Source organism: Grammomys surdaster, unplaced genomic scaffold (assembly GCF_004785775.1).
Source record: "Grammomys surdaster isolate TR1022 unplaced genomic scaffold, NIH_TR_1.0 185, whole genome shotgun sequence".
NCBI classification, from domain to species: Eukaryota; Metazoa; Chordata; class Mammalia; order Rodentia; family Muridae; genus Grammomys; species Grammomys surdaster.
Window position 1 is genome coordinate 10,969,352 of NW_021604630.1, and position 22,770 is coordinate 10,992,121.

Here is a 22,770-nt window from a genome sequence, read left to right on the forward strand (position 1 = left end):
CTAAGTAAAGTGCAATGCTAGACAGTATCCAAATCAACGTCAGATATGCTATCTGTCCTCCACCAAGCTCCAGCCTCTTCAAGCTAGCATGCCAAAGCTCTACCCTAAAATGATCTTCTCTGACCTGCAGTGAAAAGTAGGAGACGGCTTCTTACAGCTAATAGCTTATATCTAAACTTACATCTTTCACAAAGTAGAAGTACAGTCCTAAAGGCAATGATGCATTTAACAAACCAACAGGCAGGCAGAGAGATGGAGAAGAGCAAAGGTCAGGGGGAGGACACTCAAATACAGTCCTGCTTGGCACTTGTCACATACTGTAGCAGCTACTCTGAGAGGAGCTGTTTCCGTACTCAATTTCTCTTCTGGCCAGAGACCACTGAAAGCTGCTATACTGTTGTGCACCACTGTTTAATAAGAGACTGAAGGTTTCAGGACCTAGGCAGGTTGGAGACAAATCAGGTAGGCCTGATTTCATCATTTACAACTGTGCATTAACTTTATCTCCATTGATTTAAACAGCTTTATTCCTCTGGTATACACTCTCCTCATGCTGCAGCTCATTTAATCTTTAATTAATTGAGAAATATCAGATTACTCTGATTTAGCAGTGATTATATTAATTTTAGCACAGTGGGAAGTTGTCTTTCCAAGTAGAGTAATTAAACAAAATTCCATATATTTTTAAAGCTTTCTGTACATAAATGCCTTCTATTCACCTCATAATCTCTATTAAGAGTGCACAGCACAGATTGACAACTTAAACAGATCTCTCATAGTTAAGAGTCACTTCCACACAATCTACAACAGCACCGTTAGCACTGCAGTGACAAAGAGGCTCCAAATTACAAAGTAAAGGAGGGCAAAGGCAGCAGGGCCGGGATGCTGAGAACAAAAACAAACAGAGCCACTGCAGCACCGAGAAGGATGATCAATGAGACCAGCAGCTCATGATCTAGCCGTTAAACAGAAGCTTGCAGCCGTGACAAGGGGTGCTTTCTACCCTCAGGGTCTCCTCTGTGATGCTTCTTGGCATCTACTTTAAGAACATTTAAGAGCCCTAAGTCTGCATTATCAAAAGTAAAAAGACAGTATATTACTGCAGTCCAAGAAACCTGGCTATCAGGGTGAAAAGTGCAAAGACATGATAAAATATATAGAAGTGGGTGAGGAAAGCACCAGAGTGCTTAACTGTTGACCCCAGAAATAAGGCAGCAGGTTGTCTTTCCAATGAAAACTACTTTTACAATAACACAAATGCCCTTGTCTGCTCAACAGTGAAGGGCTTAAAAAAAACAGCCAAGAAGAGGAGGTACAGGAAAACTGTGATGTAAGCCATAAAACTGACAAAATATGAGAAACATTATGATTTAATGCTGTAATTCTCAGTGCTATAAGCAGTAAAATTAATATATATCAATCTATATGATATATATACACACATATATAGGAATATATCTCAACACAATTAATTAAGATACATATCCAATCAATAAGGTATTTAGTATTTTCTTAGCTTCATTAGTGGAAAAATATTCAGTGCATGAAAATCTTAGAACATCAGCCTACTAGCTCTGCTTCCTTACCTGTGAGGACAGCTTTTGCTGAAGGATCTGCCAGGTCCAGAGCTGATTTCCCATCGGTGTTCCGGATGTTTGGATCGGCTCCGTGCTGCAGCAGCACTGTGCAGGGAAAGCAGAAACAGTATCTTACCTCGGGGATACAGAGATTATTTACTGCTAAGTGTCGCCTCGGCATGGTGTAGGCATAAACATACATTGCACAATTTTTTCTCTTTCAAGAAAAGAAAAATGAAAGAAAAAGGGGAAAAAAGCACTGCAGCAAAGGATCTTCTCTAGAGTAAAGCGAAGTTGGCAACTTATGGTACAGTATTATCACATGACTTGACATCATAACCATGAAACTAGAAGCTTGCCCTGGACAGTTCTGCTTTGCCTCCCGAGGCAGCAGTATGGGAGCTGTGTGCTTGTTCACTGACTCGCTCTGAGAGATGTGCTAGCTGAAGCTGCCCTATCTTTACTACCACTGTGACTGCTTGTTGCTGCTGCTGCTTCACTGCTGAATTTCCAAACGCTTCCTCTCTCAGAAGAGTTGTAACCCTGTGCAAGGCTTTTAGTGGCTCAGTGCTTACATATGAAACTCACCATAGACACACTGGCTCGCTTCCAGAAGTTTAGTAGACACAGTAATGCATGCAACTCCAGCTCTTGCAGCCATGCTACAAAAAAGAACTATCTCCTGTATTTTAGAACTAGAAATCCAATCACTGAAGTGCATGTAACAAACGTATTTCATAAAAAAAAACTACAGAGAATCCTTAAGATTCAGAACTTCTTATAAATGAATGGGCAGGTAAATAAAATATGGATATGGCATTTTGATAAGCACCTGATGCAAACTAAACCACCTCTGCTGTGTAAGAGCAGAGCCCCAGAGACTACTGGAGCGCTACTGCCCATCTGAGATAAAACAGGGAACAGGTTAGGCATCTTTAGTCAAAAACCTGAAACCCAAGGAGGCGAGAAAAGCGAATTCTCTGAGCACCTCCATAACCACAGCAGACCCTATGACAGAGGAACACTTAAGTATATACTGAATCACTTGCAGGCTTTTTACTACATTTACTGGGGGTGGGGAGACAAAGTGGAGATAAGAGGACAATCACTTCTACAGGTGGATCCCAGGGATTAAATTCAGGTCATGAGGCCTGGTGACAAGTATCTTTACCCACTGAACCAGCTCATTAGCCACCTTTGATTGGTTTTGTCCTAAGCAACAAAAATTTTCATTCTTTAGCAAAACATATACTAAAGAACCAAATTTAAACTAATACTCTTCAATTTTAGAGCTCTCATTGACATCCATGGGATTTAAGCAATGAGGGGCTAAGAGCGTGGCTCATTTGGTAGTGTGCATACCTACCATGGTACATGTGAAACACGAATAAATATCCTACCGAAACATAGATTCCAACCTCAAAACATCTCATATTCATTCATTCATTCATTCATTCATTCATTCTCTCTCTCTCCCTCCCTCCCTCCCTCCCTCCCTCCCCCACCTCCCGTGTGTGTGTGTAAATATTCCAAAATTCTAGAGTGGGGTGGGTCTGAACTCCAAAGTACTTTGGTCTCACACATGTGACTTAGATCAGGGATACTTCTACCCTTTTTACATAAGATCTTTAGGGCTGAAATGGTAGCTCAGCTGGTGAAATGCTTGTTACATAAGCATGAGGAGCCCGGTTCTGATCCTTAGCATCAGAAAAAAAAAAAAAAAAGTGGGCCCAGCAGCACTCATCTGTCATACAGAGCTGGGGAAGTGGAACAGAAAGATCCCTGGAGCTAGCTGGTCACAGTCTAGCCAAATGTGTGTCCCAGGCTCTGTGAGAGATACTGTCTCAAAACAAACAGTGGAGAGTGACTAAAGAAAAACACTCAATATAGACTCTGAAATCCAGAAACATAGGTACCTCATGCACTCAAGCCCTCCTAACAAGCAACTTCCGATACATATCCCCACTGACCCCATCCAATACAAAAAGCTGTTTAAAACATTCACTTATAGGCACTGAGCCTCTACTAGTAATTCTCAAGTTTTCATTCATTCTAAGTTCTACACTTAAGTCCATACATTCTTTTGAAACTTGGAAGGTGATCTTCGTTTTACTAAGTACTGAGTCGTGTTGTTTGTAAAGCCATTCTTTCTGTCATGTACAAGCCATCAAGGCTATGGCTTTGCTACAATGGATAGTTGTCTGAAGGGAAGCGTTCACACCTCTCGCCTTAGATCTGGGGAAATTTCACACTTGCAGTATTGGGAAGACAAAGAGAGCTGCAGACCTTCTGTGGCCATCATCCCATCAGCTGTGGTTGACTCTCAGTTGTCTTCAGCCGATCGTAGTCTAAAATATTAAATGTAAGCTTCACACCATGTAGCAGTCTGAGTACCCTGCTCCATCCACCTACGAGGTGAACCAGCACTCTGTCCAGTGTGCTCACACTGCATGTGCTGCCCACCCCCACTCACTCAGTAGTCATTTCAGCTAGCAGATCAACGGGCACAGTGTCACAGGGCTGATGCTAACTTATTTTATTTAGTAATAGCCTCAAAGAGTAAGCATAATGATGCTGGTTGCTGGTGATTCAAATGTGTCAAAAAGCAGCTTAGTGTAGCGTGTTTTCTTTAAACGAGAAGACAAAAGTTCTCAACTTAAGAAGAAAACTGAGTTCCGATCTCTGTAAGGACCAACCTGTCACTGAGACGGTGACAAAGGGGAAAGCAGTCCACGCCAGTTATGCTGTTGCACATCTAGGTAAGGAAACCCTAGAGCTATTAGTTACAGTAACTTCCACTACAGTATAGTAAGTCTTATGACTAAATGCTACTGCTAATCTGTGACGCCATGCACAAGCTGAACTGCAATATCGATTACTTACAGCCTCCTCTATGTATACATATGTACAGGAAAGTACAGATATAGGACTCCGCACTACCCACAGTTTCAAGCATCCACTAAGAAGAGTCTTACTATGTCTCCTGTGTACACTGGTAGGGAAGGGACTGCTGTGTATCATTTAATTCCTAAATGCAGCAATAGACATGGTTATTTTTTGGATGTTTCTAAAGAGACTCAAGAGTTAAAGAATAAAACAGTAACACAACATCAAGCTATTGTTACTTTATCTTCCTATTAATGGTGGTCAACTTGAATACATCTGGAATTAACTTAAAACAAACAAACAAACAAACAAACAAAAAACCAAGCAGCTGGGCATACTTGTGAGGGATTTTTAGTTAACTGGATCCTTTGAGGTAGGATCAGAGCACCCACCCTAAATCTGGGCGGACCTTCCTGTAGCAGCTCACGCAAAGGACATGGAAGAGAAGCTTTTGCTCAAGGACGACAAGTACAATTCTCATATGTCCTCTGAAGGCACACTCAGCCTCACCAACAGAATAATTCTTGGGCCTTTCTGTTGAGAGACAGCCACTGTTGGAATAGTGGGAACAAAGGCTGTAAGCCCTCTAATAAATCCCCGTATCTATGTAAACTCCTCTTCAGAACCATGACTATGCAATTAAAATGATCAGCTTTGGCAACAACTTTTTTTTTTTTTTTTTATTCCAGAAGGAAATTTCACATTGGTTCATCCTGGAAAGTTCCAATTGGTTTATAAGGCATCTCAATCATAAAGCAGACTCAAGAATCAAAGAAAGGTGGCAAATGCCTGTGGCTCAGTTGCTGAGTGATCATGTGCACAGGGGAGAGAAACAAACAACGGCCATGAAAAGCACTGCCTTTATTCATACTTGGGACTCAACAGCAGATCCTACTTTAAATGGAGGGGAAAACATTTTTACTTAGCAGGATGTGACAGTTACATAATGGGAACTTTGATTCAGCAATTTTTAATAAGTGGTAGAGGCAAAGTATTGAAACCTGACTGCTCCCCTCAAAAGGGGGAGTCAATTCTTCTAACAGGATTTTACTTATAACGGTCTTACTTTGAAAGAGAAATTGGCCATTTACTCCCAGTTTTATTCTGGTTTAGGTGGTTTCAAAAGTAAAACTGTTCTGCCTGAAATCTGTGGCTTTTAAACATTTTGTGGTCACTCCTAGCTCTCCTTGGACCTGAGCATAGGCACATCCATGGCAGGGCAATGTTGCAACAGGAAAGAGCAGTTGAATTTCTTCAACCAACTGCTGCTAACAAAATCAATATTAGAAAATATTTAACCATCACAAGTTTATTAGAAGTAGATCAAAAAATTAACTCCATAAAGTTTAGATGTAAAGGTATCTGCATTAAAGTAACAGGGCTTTAAATCTGTCTTTCCTAATGCAGAGAGGAGTAAATAAAGAGAGAAAAACAATGTTCAGAGGCAGAGCTTCATGTCTGACACTACCACTGCCTAACAGATACTCAGAATATCAAAGCGCAGTTTAAAATGCAGACCCTTGAGGACACAATGCAAGTTCCTACAAAATCTAAACATCAGCCCTGCCACAGGCTGCTGCTGCACTACTGGGTGTTCTACCTAAGTTCCATCTCAGATGCCTGCACGAGCTTCATGGAAGCACTTCTCACAGCAGCTGAGTTGTGAATAACTTCAATGGCCTTCAAATAGGAAATGCACAAAGCAAATGTACTCTCTACATACAGTGAAGACAGTCGAGCAGGTCGTGACTAGAAAAGTCATGTGGGCGTTTCATAGTACTCTTGGCAGCGGCCTGTTTGGCACTACATTCTAATAAGGGAAGAATGACATATACAACAAGCAAAGGTGACAGTGGCAGATCTCAGGAACGCCACATGGTACTTCAGGAGTGTGTCAACTTGGATGCCTCAAAACGTACTTTCCAAGTTTGGAACCATCAAAGGTAATTTAACTACAGGCACAAAATGTAATTGGGAATTCATGTTGTATGGTCAATACAAACACCACAAGCCTCTCAGAGTATACAAATACAATACAAAGAATGGCGTGAGAAAAAAAAAGAAACATATGAATACCCCAGAATGTAAATTAGTGAGTATCGTGGCCATTCAAACTCCCTTACTTTATTTCACTTATTTATTGAGACATGGCCTCACTATATAGCCCAGTTGAGCTCCAACACATGATCCTCTTGCCTCAACCTCAAGAGTCATAAATAACTTCTTCTATCTTTAACCAACTGAGATATGAGCCAACCATACACCACTACATCTCGGGTCTTCCTAGTTTTTCTACTGATGGGCATTGACCCCCCCCCCATCTCCTTTCCAAATAAGCAGACTAGAAAAACTACAGCAACTGACACAAAAGATAGTTGTAACTCAGGCAGGGCCAAATTCTCAATTACATTCCATATCAGCTATGATATGTGATTTTCCTATTCAATTTCTATTTATTTAGCCAGAATCTGTTTAGATTCAGAAAACACAACTTTAGCCATGTTGATTCATTTCATTTTTAACTATTAAATTTAATCACCCACATTATTCTTACAAATTAAAAAGAAAGTTAAAGTTAATGCAAAGCCTCAGTGTGCCAAATACTAGGAAAAAAAAAAAACCAAAGTACTTCAGAATACATTATATTAACCACAGGCAATATTAGACAATTTAAAAACCTCTGAGGAGAAGAGGAGGGGCTACATGGGGCTATGGGAATTGTAAGGGTGGGTTGAGGGGGCTGCAGTCAGGATGTAGAAAGAATAAATAAATCAATGGAGGAAAAGGTGTTTAAGTATTTTCTTTGAGTGGCAAACACAACAGTGTTAAAAACTAATAACAATTATGCAAGTTTAGAGTCTCCAAGTATTTGCTCTGGTGACACTGAAAGGAAAACTGAGGCTCTATGTTCTATGTTCCCAAGTATTTGTAAAAAGCTTACTTCTCAGGGTTGCAAATATTTACTTGCTAGACTGAGCTTCAAACACTGAATCACATAGGACCCTTTAGGTTTTTATGTTATCTTTATTTTATGTGTCTTAGCTACAATGGTTTTTTGTTTGTTTGTTTGTTTTTTGCTGGTTTTCTTTGTTTTTTTTTTGGGGGGGTGTGAAGAGACACCATGACCAAGGTAACTCTTACAAAGAAAACCATTTAACTGGGACTGGCTTACAGTTTCAGAGGTTTAGTCCATTATCATGGTGGGAAGCACGGCAGCATCCAGGCAGACATAATGCAGGAGAAGGAGCTGAGAGTGCTACATTTTGATCCCCAGGCAGCAGAAAGAACTGTGTACCACACTGGACATGCTAGCTTGAGCAAAGAAGACCTCAAAGCCTGCCCTACAGTGACACACTTCCTCCAAAAAGGCCACACCTCCTAATAGTGTCACTCCCAATGGGCTAACTACTGAAACACATAAGTCTATAGAGAGCATAACTACTCAAACCACAACAGTATGTACCAATGTTCTGCTGCATGTAAGTTTGGGCACCACGTGTACTCAGTGCCCCACAGAAGCCAGCAGGCTGGCTCACCTCAGAAACTACAGACGGCCGCGAGCTGCCAAGTGGGCGCTGGAAACTGAACCCCGTCCTCTGAGCCTTCTTTCCAACCCCAAGGAAAGTTATTTTTTTAATACATCGAAATGGTCCTTAGCTTTTTTCTACATTTACTGGGGGTGGGGAGACAAAGTGGAGATAAGAGGACAATCACTTCTACAGGTGGATCCCAGGGATTAAATTCAGGTCATGAGGCCTGGTGACAAGTATCTTTACCCACTGAACCAGCTCATTAGCCACCTTTGATTGGTTTTGTCCTAAGCAACAAAAATTTTCATTCTTTAGCAAAACATATACTAAAGAACCAAATTTAAACTAATACTCTTCAATTTTAGAGCTCTCATTGACATCCATGACATCCCAGCACTCTGGAGGCAGAGGCAGGAAGATCAGAAGTTCAAGGTCAGCCTTAGCTATAGTTAGCTTAAGGTCAACTTGAGCTATCAAAACAAATACAAAAGACTGCTAAGTGACAGAAGCTGTGTTTTTTTCTTTTTAACTAGGATACATAATGCTCTCGATTATATAGTGATAGTTTCTTCAAAATAAGTACATATATAATAGCATAATATTACATATGGCTTAAGTTATACCATTAAAAACTGTACAAAAACATAAAAATGTTTTAGTTTTTTCATTCAAGATATGCTTTACTTACCAGAGCACAAAACAGTCAAGCTAACAGGGAGATTAAGCGTCACTATTATGGTAGGTTGGATTGCTTTTTTAAGCTATCAAGAGTTGATTTACTACTAGCAGTAAACATAAAATTTCAAGTAACCACCGCTAGCGTATATAATAATTTGGCTTCTTGAATTTAAATTAGAAGTAAGAGACAAGCATTTTCAATTTTGAGCAATGCCAGTTAACTCATTTAGGTGCTAAACAATGAAAAGTAATGAGATTTAAAACAAAAACTAAATGCAACTTCAAGTGGTAGCTACTGAGACAGCTCAAAAATTAATGGAGGGAACTGGAGGGCAAAGGGAACCCTAAGTAGGACACATGGAAGACAGCACTGTTCTGAAGCCAGTTACTGATTCAGGAAAAAAAAATGTCTTCCCTAGGTCTCATGGAGCATAACAGCAGCAAGTAAAGCCCAGAACCCAACCCAAATTAATAACTTTAAATAACGTTCTCCCCACATCACGAGGGGCGTGTACCTCTGGATGAGGAAATGTGGGTGTAAACTAGTCCTAGGGTATCCCAGGACACCAGAGGCTTAAAAGCATTGTGTAGTTGCTCCAGGTTAGAATATATCAGAGGAGAGGAGTGCTCAGAGAAACGGTCTTGGCCTTCAGAGTACAAAATTCTACAGATCTCATTAACATACCTGCTACAGCTAGTGAAGCAAATGCCTCCTAGACCACCGTAGCTATGAGTAACCACCATTCCCTAGGTCAGGGGTGGCTTCAAGGTCAAAATTCTTTTCTTTTTCTTTAAAATGATTTTTTAAAAGATTTATTTATTTACGTATTTTGTGTATTCAAGTGCTGTGTCTTCATGCACACTAGAAGAGGGCAACAGATCCCATTACAGATGGTTGTGAGCCACTGTTTGGGTGCTGAGAAGTGAACAAGACCTCTAAGAGCAACTAGTGCTCTTAACCACTGAGCCATCCCTCCAAAAAAAAAAAAAGACAAATATACACAAGGCCAACCCATTTTTCAACAAAGGACAAACTGATTGTGGTGGTTTGAATGAGAATAGCAAGAATAGCCCCCATAAACTCATATAGTTAATGCTTAGTCACCAGGGAGTGGAACTGTTTAGAAAGGATTAGGAGGTGAGGCCTCGTTGGAGTACAGGTGTCACTGGCAGCAGGCTTTAAGGTTACAGACAGCCACTGCGAGGCCCTGTCTGTCTCTGTCTCCCCCCACCCTCTTCCTCCCCTTCTCTCTGCCTGTCTGTGTCTGTCTCTGTCTCTCTCTGCCTGGAGATCAGGATGTAGCTCTCAGTTACTGCTCCAGTGCCATCTGCACTTGTGTACCTACCTGTCTGCTTGCCTTCACACTCCCTGCTGTGATGCTGATAAACTAACCTTCTGAAGCTCCCAACTGAATACTTTCTTCAATAAGTTGCCTTGGTCATGGTGTCTCTTCACAGCAATAGGACAGTAACTAAGACAGTGATTCACTTGTGGAAAATAGTCTATTCAACAAATCCTGCTGGAACAGAAAAGTAACTTATAATTTCAAGGGAAAATAGATCAATTATTGACTAGAGATGGTGGGAAGCAAGGGAAAGGAACACCAAAGCCTCCTCAAGCGGTGCAAATGCTCATATTGATAAGAGTGCTTGTTCCAGAGGTGAACGGGTGTGTCAATACAAAAAAGAAAAAACTGTACTTAAAATACTCAGTTTACTTCATTAAGACTGAATGTTGCTTTTATGTATACTTAACTTAAACCTTCTGAGCATTTAACTAGATTAGAAACAGGTGATGGTAAAATTACTGAAATAAGAAAATGGCTCAGAGGGTATTTTCACAAACACAATGGGAAAGAAATGAATACAAGGGACATGGATGGAATCAAGTTCTATCACGCTGTGAATGGCCTTATAACTAAAGCCAACCCAGACACAAACCATCCTTATAGCTACTGTGTCAGCACTAATAGATCACTAATAGAAGACATGTTCAAGAAGTCTCCACTCATGTAGAAAAACAAAACCTGTCACAGACCTGAGAACAATGCCTACATATAGCTGACAACACCAGAAACCATGCAAAGTTGACAAACTAGCAGAATTAGACTACAGTTCAGTAACTTTGGTGAGCCTACCCCTAAAATAGATATACTCTTCCTTATCACTGGTCCAACTTCTAAAGAAATCATTCACTTTTACTAGTTTTTAACATTTGTTTTTATATACTTTTGTGTCTTGTATATTTTAAGAATTGTATATTTTGTATATATTGTATATTTTGTATATTTTTAAGAATGTGAACATGCCGCCATGTGTACTTGTGGAGGTCCAAGGGCAACTCCTTTCTATCAAGTGGGTTTTGGAGACCAAATCTAGGTTCTCAGGCTTGGCAGCAGGGCTGTTAGCCACTAAGCCATTTTGCTGGGACCCTTCATTTAATTTCCTTAGTCACAGGAGATAAACACTGTATTTCAAGGACCAAAAAGAATAATCAGCTCTGTTCTCTCAACAAACTCATGTTCATTAATACACAAGCTTCTCTGGAGAACATGAGATAAACATTTCTTTGATGCTCAATGGTGTCTTGTGCACTGAGTGATTATCGACATTCGCTGAGGAAAGCTAGCTGCTTTCATCTTAATTAACATCCTTTGGAGGAACCTGAGAACATCACTGCACAATGCAGACTCTAATATGACCCACTTATAAAGCTCTCCCAAAATGGAGATGAAAGGACAAATATTCTAATATAATGAATAGGGAACTAGGCTGGATTCTGGAGAAGTGTTTTAAAGTGATGTCTGTGGTTTAGCTTGGTCTTTTTACTCATAAAATAGTGTCCTAATATTTTTGAGATATGCAAGCCCATAAAGTTGTCCTAATATTCTTGAGAGATGCTATTCTATAAGGTTGCCTATAAGAAAGGTAACCAGAGTTTGTGAAATGTGTTAGTAGTGTGATCCAAACTGCTACACTTAATTTTCATCAATTTAAATTTAAAGACCTGTTAGTAGATACAGTTACTAATAACCATTTCATGTGCTCAACATACCTTAGGCATGTGAAATTACTTCATGAACAGCAAATTTTATGAACTCCAAATATAGGTTAAGCATTACTATCCCAGCACCTAGTAGGCTGAGGCTGGAGAATTATCATTGAGTTTGAGGCTAGCCTAGGCTACAACAATGATAATCAGGCCAGCCAAATTAGATAGTAATTCTGTTATTTTAAATTTAAAAAAAAAATTTGTGTATGTATGTATGCATGTATGTATGTGTGTATGTATGGTATATAGATGTATATACACACAAACTCATGGAAATTTTGTCTAACTGAGATATACTTTAAGTATAAACGTATTTCAGAACTCTAGTTAAAAAAATGTTAAGAAGTACCAATGTTTTATAAAATTAAAAACAGAAGTAATACTTTGTATATATTGTGTTTAATGAAAAGTATCAGTGAATTGATATCACTTATCTTTTAAATGTGGCTACTGGAAAATTTTTCCCTTCATGTGTGCAGCATTACATATCTATTGGCAAGTACTACTCAGAGACTCCGCTCCTCCCAGCTACTGCTGGCCTGGAGCAAACACTGCTGCCTCTGAGGCAAAGGGTCCATTATGCTGCTTACTTTGCATGAATCCTCACAGGCTCACTGATAAATACAGGAACTGCAGTTAAGCTAAGTGTCAACCGCACTTTTTCTGATCCCTTGAAAACTGGAGAATGGAAGCTGTCATCTCTTGTACTTCAAGGGAGACAGGAGACTTCTCCCTTCCTCTCTCTTCTGGTTCTTCAGGCTCCCTCAACTCCTGATGCGGTCATCTGGCACTTTCTTTTAGTGTCGTCCTTTTTGGTGAATAGATGGGACAGGAAGGGATTTATCTTTCACCTTGCTGTCTACAGTTTCCTGGATCTGTGCTGAAGTAGTTGGCTCTTACTTTAAACTTAACTGGTCTGTCTGACTGTGGGTACTTTAAAAAGTAGGGCGGTGTCCTGCACCATCTAAGATGTCTAACAATGACCCTGACCTAGGCCCACTAGGAATCAATAGCAATTCCTGACTGTGACAACTAAAACTGTCCCCACACTCTGCTACAAGAAAGAACTGGCCCTGGCTGACAGGCTCTCTTCTCTTAGGTTCTTCAGAAGCTACCCTCCTCTAACGCTCAGATACAAAGTGGAACACATCTCCAAACAGTTTTATGTGACAGCTACTGTAATACTCTTAGATTGACAACATAAAAACATGAGTAAATAGTAAAAGAGTAAAGTAAAATAATTAACAATCTATTACTTTGTCTTTGAGTGTCAACTTTATCAAAGCTATTTTTTAACAAGGAATATAGGTATTTTAGTAAGACTTCTTAAAGAACAGAGAGACTTCATCAAAAAGAAAAGCAAAGTGTGCCTGTCCTAGTTAGAGCTACTGTTGCAGTGATGAAATGCCATGATCAGAGCAAGTTGGGATGAAAAGGGTTTACTTGAAGCTTACACTTCCAGGTAACAGTCAAGTACTGAGGGAAGTCAAGGTAGAAACTCAAAGAGGCCAGAATCTTGGAGGCCAGATGCTTATTGGCTTGCTCCTGTGGCTTACTGACTTACTTGCAGGCTCTAAGATAGAAAGAACCAGGACTACCTGCCCAGAGGTAACCCCACCCACAGTGGGGCCCCACTGTGGGCCCTCCCACAATAATCACTAACTAAGAAAATGTTCTACAGGCTTACCTGTGTAACAGAGGCATTTTCTCAATTTGGGTTCCTTTCTCGAATATGACTCTGGCATAAAATTAGCCACCACATTCTCACTAAAGAGAAGTTGATCCATTTTGGTTCAGTGCTGTTTCTAAAAGATTTGTTCCAGGAAAGCAGAAGGCAATACAAACAGTGGTGATGGAAGGCTTAGTTCTGAGGGAAGATCTACCTAGGCAGGCATCTCAATGATACTCACCATGAGAACACATCTCAAGTTCAAAACTGATGTCTGTGAGTTCATAAAATGGAGACTTCTACTTTACACACCAGTCCATTATTTTTGTGTTTATGACAAATATTTTAATGTTTATTACAAATAGAGTAGTAAAATTTCTCCTCAGACAAAAATTACCTTCATCCATGCTTGAAAAAAAAAAACCCACTACAAAACATAAAAATTAAAGCATTCTTCCCATCAGGTGACTAACATTATAGGTAAAATATTAAATACATGAAGACAATGTAAAATAAGTGTAATTTAGATTCCAGAATAAATAATGTCAAGACTCTAGAAACAAGCCTTAAATTGTGAAATAGTCATGAAGCAACTATTGTGCAAAAATCCAGGGCTTCAATTATGCCTCTAAAAGTCTTTAATGTAAAAATGAGCAAAACTTCAAGATTCTGCTAATATCTACCATACATGCAATAAACTATTTCATCCTAGTGAACTATTTACCTTTCTTTGTTGTATTACACAAATATCTGTATATAACATTTCCCTTGTACCTCAATGCTCAAAAGTTGGGTTCAACTGGGGAAAAAACCCTAACTTTACATAGACACATTCTCCTGTATGTGATTTAATGAATTAAGTGAATCTCTTTAAGTGTTATGGCCAGACATTAGCATGAAATTGTATGATTAAAAAGTTGTTACTATGTGTTCCAGGCTTTATAAATTCAGGCTAAGCTACAAACTAGGTTTCATACTTTATATATTAAAGTCCATACCCTAAATCTCTCACCTACCTTACTTATCTATAAGTCTATAAATCTGTAAGACCATAAGCTAAGACATCCTATTGATACCAGTATCAAGATCTTATTGATACTAGTATATCTGGAAATGAACTATTAAACAACTCACACAGAGGCTTACATCCTTAAGTCTGGACACCGTTTAGAGGTAAAGTCTAGCACCTGTCCAACTTCAAAAGGGCTGGCAGACTTAAATGAGCCAAATGCTACAGAGAGCCCCTATTTTTTTAAGTCTATAGAAGTCTATAGAATAAGGATTATTGTTGGCTTTCTACTTTAGTGAGGAAACAGCTCTAGTGTCCAGGAGCTTCAGGTCACACGACAATGTGCAATGCGACAACGCCTAAGCATATGAGCCCCTTGTCTCAAAGGCCATTTTCATACTCCCTCGTCTTAAGCCACACAGCTCACTGACCCACTACTGTCTAAAGTAACAGAAATGTTTAATTCTTTTAATAGGTGAAGATTTAGCCCCTTCTCTTCCTTTTAATTTAAGCATTTTATTTCTTATGATATGAACTAGTGCTTCCCTATGAATTCTAATAACAATGAACAAATATATATACATATACATATGTATATATATGAAAGAGAAAGCCAATATAATCATCATTATTATCTAGAAACCCTACTACAGTAGTACCAAATTAATCAAGTCAATAAATAAATACCCTTATCTTCTTCAAAGCATTTGAACACTAGCAGGCAAGATGCTCAAAGTCAGTAATTCTGTCACGAGAGAAAATAATGGTACCATTCCTTACTATTCTCTTTTTAAGGGTACTGTATGGAATTCTGCCAATTAAGGTGTTGTCCAAAAATGTTACACTAAAAAAGATCCAATTTCACAATATATGTGAAGAACTGATGCAAAAAAAAAAAATGATGAGAGTTGTTCTGAAGGAAAAAAGAAGAGAATAACAAAACAAAATGAATGGAATCAAATTCCCAAAGCTGAGCTGGAAATGGCTCAGTGGTGAACTCAGTGCTCCACCAGAAAGCCTGGGTCCAGGTCCCAGGACCTATCTCAGGCAGTTCACAACTGTCCATCACTATCTCCAGGGACTCTATCTATACTTCAGTACATATACCCACAGAGATACATAACTAAAAAATAAATTCTAAATAATTCTCACAGCTTTGTTAAAATTTCAACTCATTTTTCCAAGGAATACAGAAGCAAAAGGAAATGAATGTTTTTTGTAACTCATTTGTAAATGACACATGAACTGATTATGACAGACTAAAATCAGGAGTCCTAGTGGAGTAGTCCAGTAGTTGAAGCTGCTGTGACTCTCATTAAGAAGCTGTAGCTTTCCAGGCCATTAGTCTAATGTGATTAAAGCTACACAGACCTTAATGAAAGAGAAGCTCTGTAAGACAGTGCTTCTAGAGTCCTACTTGCGTCCCTATTCCACCTGAGAACTGTTAACAAGATTGCAGCTATACAAGCATATAGAGCAGATACACAAGCCCAACATTTACAGACAATTACAGAGACACTGACTATAAAATAATTACTGTGCATACAGTCTTACCATTTATTAAAGAAGAAAGCAAACTTGCATACTAATGAGATTCAGGTGCTTGCTGACTGTTCTCTAATGGCTTACATTTTTGCCTGGTGGTGCATAGTAACCCAGTACTAGAGAGGAAGAGGGAGAAAGCGATACTTCAAGGTCATCTCCCTGGATAGTAAAGTTCACCGACAGCCTGGGCTACGAGACCCCATGTCAACAAGACAGGCAGACGCACACACAGTCTACTTAATATATCTTTTGGAGATGATCAATATTTTGATTCTATAATCATCAATGCTGAGAATATTGCTTAGCATAAATATGTAGCAAATGGCAGATGTTTAGGACCATTTCAGAAATGGATGGAAATTGTCCTATCCCAAAATAGAATGAATATTTTTTATGATTCAAGTCAGCAACTCAGGGTATGAACTTCATCACAGAAAAGGTAACAATGGAAGTTATCAATTTATACAATGATCACTTATACAGGGAAAGCAAATTTATCTTTCTAAATAACAGATGTGTGTGTGAACAGTTACAAGAAACCTAGAGAAGAAAACTTACTGCAGCGGAGAGTTACACAGAAACTTGACTAGTCATATTTATTGCATGGTTTCTAATAGTAAGCCTAGATGCCAATTGGTAACTGAATGGTTAACTATGGCAAAATCACACAGAGGTAGTCAACCATAAAGAATGAAATTATGTTTTCTACAGGAAAATGGATGGAACTGGACATCATTATGATAAGCAAAATAAACCAGACTCAGAAAGATAAATTCTCGGATACAAAAATCCAGATGAAAATGTATTTTATGTATAAGATGAGAGCAGAAAGTAGTCTTCGCTGTGAGGAAGAAGTCTAAAGCAAGATGGGAGGATGACACAAGAGAGTGAAGAAAGGGAATGCTCAGTGTGGTGCATCCTTTTGTTCCAACTGCCAAGTCTCAACTTCCCGTCTGAGAGTGGCGACTCAAGAGAGATACTGCAGAAGTGACAACAAAAAGGTTCGGCCGCTGCATCGAGAATTCTGATTTCTTTGAAAAACACTGAAATATTATGGGACTATGTCTTTGTTTTAATCCCAGATGTGGGATAGGCGGCTGCTTCAGATTGTTCACAGCAGCTGACTATGATTTGCCTCATGCCCTAGCAGGGGTGTGATTTTACCAGCTGCAGATTGTTTCTGCGATTGTGTGACACTTGGAATTCTGGGTACTTTTCAGAGGGTTTATAAATGGTAGGGCCACAATAGGCAAGGTGGGTTATTAGATGTTGGCAGACATTGTTAAGTAGTCATGTACAAAGAAAGAAGAAACAACAAGAAGAAATTAAATATCCTGACAGCAAAGATCAAACTTGCCCTAAGGAACTCAATGCCCCATTCACCAGGAAGTAGTCCAATGATGTCACCCCTTATCCCCTCTACCCTTTTTTCTCTCCTATTTGGTGTTAGGGAGTTGAAAGGGTGGAAGAAAGGAGAACCACAAAGTAGGCAAAGTCCCACTACAGGATGCCCTCCTTGTTGTTTGTTTCTTTTGTTTTATTTTGTTCGAAAGAATCTCTAACAGCCCAGGCTAGCTTCAACTCAATTACATATCCAAGGCTGGCCCTGAGTTCCAGATCCTGTCTCCACCCTAAGGGGTAGATTACAGCCATGAACTATCATACTTGGTTGATTGACTGCCCCTACTTTATAGAAAAGCAGCCACAATCAAAAGTCAAGACATGATCAGAATCAATACTCAACTACTTATCCTGATGATTATTTGAAAAAAATGGCACATAATTATCTGACAGTAGAATGTGTCTGTACTTGAATATAAACATGTGTCTGATAAAATGCAAATTCAAGTTACTTTAAATTCAAAATATGAACTCATCAAGAAATAGACATTATTTCATTTCCTTATCTATAATATTTTTTTTTTTTTGGTTTTTTGAGACAGGGTTTCTCTGTATAGCCCTGGCTGTCCTGGAACTCACTCTGTAGACCAGGCTGGCCTCGAACTCAGAAATCCGCCTGCCTCTGCCTCCCAAGTGCTGGGATTAAAGGCGTGCGCCACCACCGCCCGGCTTCCTTATCTATAATATTAATAATTTGGGGGAAGGCCCAACCTGATCAAGCTATCTTCTGGTGAAATGCTTCATGACACCCTATGTACTTCCCAAGTAGAGGATCAAATACACTATAGTAATGAGCAATGAGATTACGGAAGTGAAGCAGATTGTTGTTAGTGCCCTACCTACCACGGAGAACTAGCAATCCCTGAAGCAAGGACCAAATAAGGTACAGGCAGAATACCACGGAACACATTACAGAGTAGTCAGCCATCAGGAACATTCTTACATTAAACTGTACTAGTTTAACCAGGTCCTGCACAAACCCAGTAGGAGGAAGACTGACTCCTGCTTGAGATGCCAATAAGAACTGGAGGCTTAGAACCCACCAGGACTATACAAATGAATCTTTGGTGCCAGGATCTACATCCATTCTTGCCTCTCTTCACTGTGGGAGTATGGAAAACTGAGAATTCCACCAGTCAATATCAGAAGAAGCTTTAAAAACAGCTGGCTCTTGCTCCTACAACAGCAGACAATGTTCCAATGCTTAGAGTTCTGAGATATTAAAGGAAACACAAATCAAAAAAGTACTAAGAAATGAACCTTGATTAAGTGTAAGATTTCAGTAACAAGATAGTATAATAGCCTATTTCCCTAAACACTGTAACTTTATTTCCAAGTAGGAGGAACAAGAATCTTCTCAGAAATAATGATGTGTATTTTAGTTTCTAATTAAACAAAGCCCACCAATCCAATAAATTTCAAAAATAAGTCATACAACAGTGAATTTTACATACAAATAGCTGACTTATTTTAAAAGTCTATCCTACATACACTACAACAGAGATCCTCACACCAACACTGCTTTTCTGCATCTCTGCTATACAAGTGAAACCATCATCTGATTTCATTAGAAACCACTTGTAATCTACGAATAATTTACCAAACATGAAATGACTTGTTTTTCATGCTAATAAAACAACAAATAGATGTTCTTACTTATACTTGACTAAAAATTAAAAACCTTTGTTTGTCTACAGACACTAGTAAGAAAATGAACAGCAAAGCAGACTGAGAGAAGGTCCATAATACACACAACACAAATGGCCACCAAAGCCACAACACAACAATTCTCATACCCTAAAAAAAAAGAAAAAGAAACAAACAAACACATAAAACAGTCCAAAGATCTGAAAAGACACTTCTCAAAAGAGCATACGCTAATGATCAATCCATGAAAGCATTTTCAGCCAGGAAACACCAGCTTCTGCAGCCAACACAGACTTAGTCCTTCTGCCAAGCATCTGTCTAAGGATGCTAGCAATCCTCCAAAGGATCTATCTGAAACCAAACAACTAAACAGAACACCCAGTACATCCACACCTGAGCATATATACCAGTGTTCCCATCAGCCCTGTTTACAACAGCTACAAACGGGAACCAATCTAGTGGTTACCAATGGCCACACCCATTCAATTGAATACATGTAAGAAAGAACTACCATGCACACATATAATATAAATAGACAAATGTTTAGCTAACTATGCTCAGAAAAAAAAAGGTGACTCAAAGAACTAGAAACATATAAGAAGGTTTATTTACTACTGTGCTTATGTAAATCAAAAGGATGATCAAGGAATGATTAATGTGTTAATGATTCCTTAACACATGAACAGTCATGTGTTAAGGAATGAAGCTAGAACCCTTTCCTCACATAATACCCAAATACTAATGCCCAGTCAAATATCTAAACAGTTTTTAAAGTATGCTATTCATCAACAGTGATATGATGAAAACCTGTTTGGTTGATTGTTCACAAAGTTTATAGGAATGCAGATGGATGTAGTATTGTATTAAGCAAAGCCATAACAGCTATATACACTGTGCAAGTCTTTTAAATGCATTCTCAAGATAAAACATGTTTTCAATGCAAAGTAGTCCTTAAATGAGCAGTGTTCACATATAAGTCTATGAAGGTGCATTACTTTACCAGGAGTTCTGAATTTCAAATTCCATTTTCCAGTGATATTCCTATAGGATGTAGTACCACTAGATTAGTATATTGTATTCTTTAAATGAGAATTTCAGTTATTTAAAATCCTAAGTGAAAGACTAAGCATAAGGTTAAAATCAGGTGTGTGGAATGTGCCTACAATCATAGTACCAGAAAATCTGAGATAAGAGGACTGCCACAACTTAAGGACAGCCTGGGCTACAAAGTGAGTACAGGGCAGCCTGATTTAAATATCAAGACTCCCCCTCAAAACTCCAAGGCCAAAACAAGACAAAAACAGGATTTAATGATGACCTAGGCCTTGTCAATGTGTCTTAGATATGATACCTAATTGGGCACTAAATGCAACTAAATAGACTTTAAATGGGTAGCTAATTAATTCTTATCTGTAAAGTAACATACATTCCCAGGTTCCAGAAACTAAAATATGAATATTACTAAGTCAATATTCTGTCTTTAGATTCACTCATATCTGCAAGGGATTGTTTCAATACTTCCTTAAAAAGTAAAAATTCATGGCTATTAAAGTTCCTTATAAAAAAAAGTGGTATTGTATTTGCATATAATCTATATCATATATAATATTTAAATCATTCATGGATTACTTGTACCTAATACAATGGAAACACTAAACAAATTATTGTTGCCACTTGGGAAATGACAAGATAAAAAATTTTATATTTTCAGCAAAAAAAAAAAAAGACTCCAAAATGTCCAATCTTCAGTTAAATAAATCTATGAAAAAGGAATCTCTAGATACAGAAAGCCTACTGTTTATAGCATATCACTTCTTATGGGCAGAAACATCTAGAAATAACTGTAACACATTTAAAATTCCAACAGCCTATACTGTTTCTACAAGACACTAGCAAAGTAAAAATAGGTATAACCATCTCACTATTTTCATTTGACAAAGCAACTACACACAGAAAGTAATCCATTCCAAACAAAGAGGCTTCCCATTGGGTGATATGGGAGTCATCTCCAGGTCCACTGACTCCTCTTCCATGGCCCTGTCTAGCAGATCACAACAGTCCTCAATTACTCTGTGAGCGAAACCTTCTCAATTGCTGGCAACTCCATATATTACCAACTGACAATTTAACAAGTCTGGTAGTTAAGTTTATGTTGCCTATTTCATGAATATATATGTACACACATGTGTAAAAAAACCAAATTATATATAAGTAGACTGTAAATTGTAATGGTTTTAACTTTTCTCCTGAATAAAGGATCCTACTGCAGTTGGTAGTGCATTTGGCTGAATCAATCTGAGCTTATCTGGTGGAAGGATCAAAGCTAAGGCATGCCAGTTATTTTCTATACAGCAAAAGGGGGGGAAGAGAAAACAAATACTCAAACTCTAATGGGAAAAATACCAAAAATTCTATTACATGTTAAAGAATTAACTGAAGATCTGATTTGGGGCAGAAAAAAATAAGAGTTACAGTTAATTGTTTTACTAGTTCATTTATTATCATCGTATCATTTGCCTAATCTCTTCCTAGACAGCATGGATTCTGAGTAAATTTAAACACATCTGAAACAAATCTTATAATGCAACAGGAAAATTACTTCAGACTATGTTATTCTCAAATAAGTAGAGGGAGCTGTAAACTATGGAACATGTCATTCAGGTATTACACTACTTAATCCATGCACATCATACTGAGGGCTTTACTTGCTTTGTTTCATCCCACCTTCGAAGTTGTGTGACGATGTTCTTACCTCTAATTCAATCCTGAAACAGATAACTCATCAAAAGACCCAGGTCTCTTTGATCTCAATTACTATGACAAGATGCCATCGAGCCTGAAAAACAAGCCTAACTGTTGCAGTTTGAATTTGGTACTCTACACACAGAACGAAAACCCAAGAACTGTTTGAATCAACAAAGAAAGCAAGCAAGTAACAGGAGCTTTGTTCCAAAAAATCCTGTTCCAGCAGGGAGTAGTAGCACATAACTTTAATCCCAGTATTTGAGGCTAAAGTTTGAGGCCAATCTGGTCTACATGAGTTTCAGGACAGCCAAAGGTACATTTTTTGAGGCATTATCTAACAAATGGAAGCATTCTGTCACACGCACTGGGGAGCCTTTCTTACTCACCAATAGCTAAGGAGCTGCTTTTTATCAAGAGAATTACAGGTTAATCCATGTCTGCCATAAGTCTTCAGGGCTTCAATGTTGTAAACAAAGAAAAAATCCTTCGCCTATTTTTTTTCCTCTATGTAGGCAACTTATCCTCAGTGGGTCTCAATCTGGCCTGGGATTCAATAAACTTTTTCAACATTAAGATGCATTTTCTTAGCCGGGCAGTGGTGGCGCACACCTTTAATCCCAGCACTTGGGAGGCAGAGGTAGGCTGAGTTCAAGGCCAGCCTGGTCTACAGAGTGAGTTCCAAGATAGCCCAGGCTGAAACCTGTCTCAAAAAACCAAAACATAAATAAATAAATAAATAAATAAATAAATAAATAAATAAATAAATAAATAAATAAATAAATGTACTGACTTCTTTATCAGTCCTTATATCTTTTCTATCTAGAACTCCTATAACATGTAAGTTTTTAAAAATAATATTGATACTCCTAGATTAACCTTATTCTTCAGGATTTCCACATCTTAACAGTTTATATTCTGGTCTGCATTTGGGGATATTTTTCACAGACCATCCAAACTACTAGTATGTTCTTTACACAGACACAGACACAGACACAGACACAGACACAGACACAGACACAGACACAGACACA

The 22,770-nt window shown here is 38.6% G+C and overlaps 1 protein-coding gene across 1 annotated transcript in view; it reads right to left on the reverse strand.

Annotated features, from left to right (window-relative positions):
- Nucleotides 1-22,770, reverse strand: part of Tnks (tankyrase) — a 144,991-nt gene that overhangs the window by 95,191 nt on the left and 27,030 nt on the right. Inside the window, exon 3 of the mRNA XM_028768191.1 lies at nt 1,587-1,682. Within this exon, the coding sequence (XP_028624024.1) occupies nt 1,587-1,682 (96 nt within the window). The remainder of the gene's footprint in view (nt 1-1,586; nt 1,683-22,770) is intronic.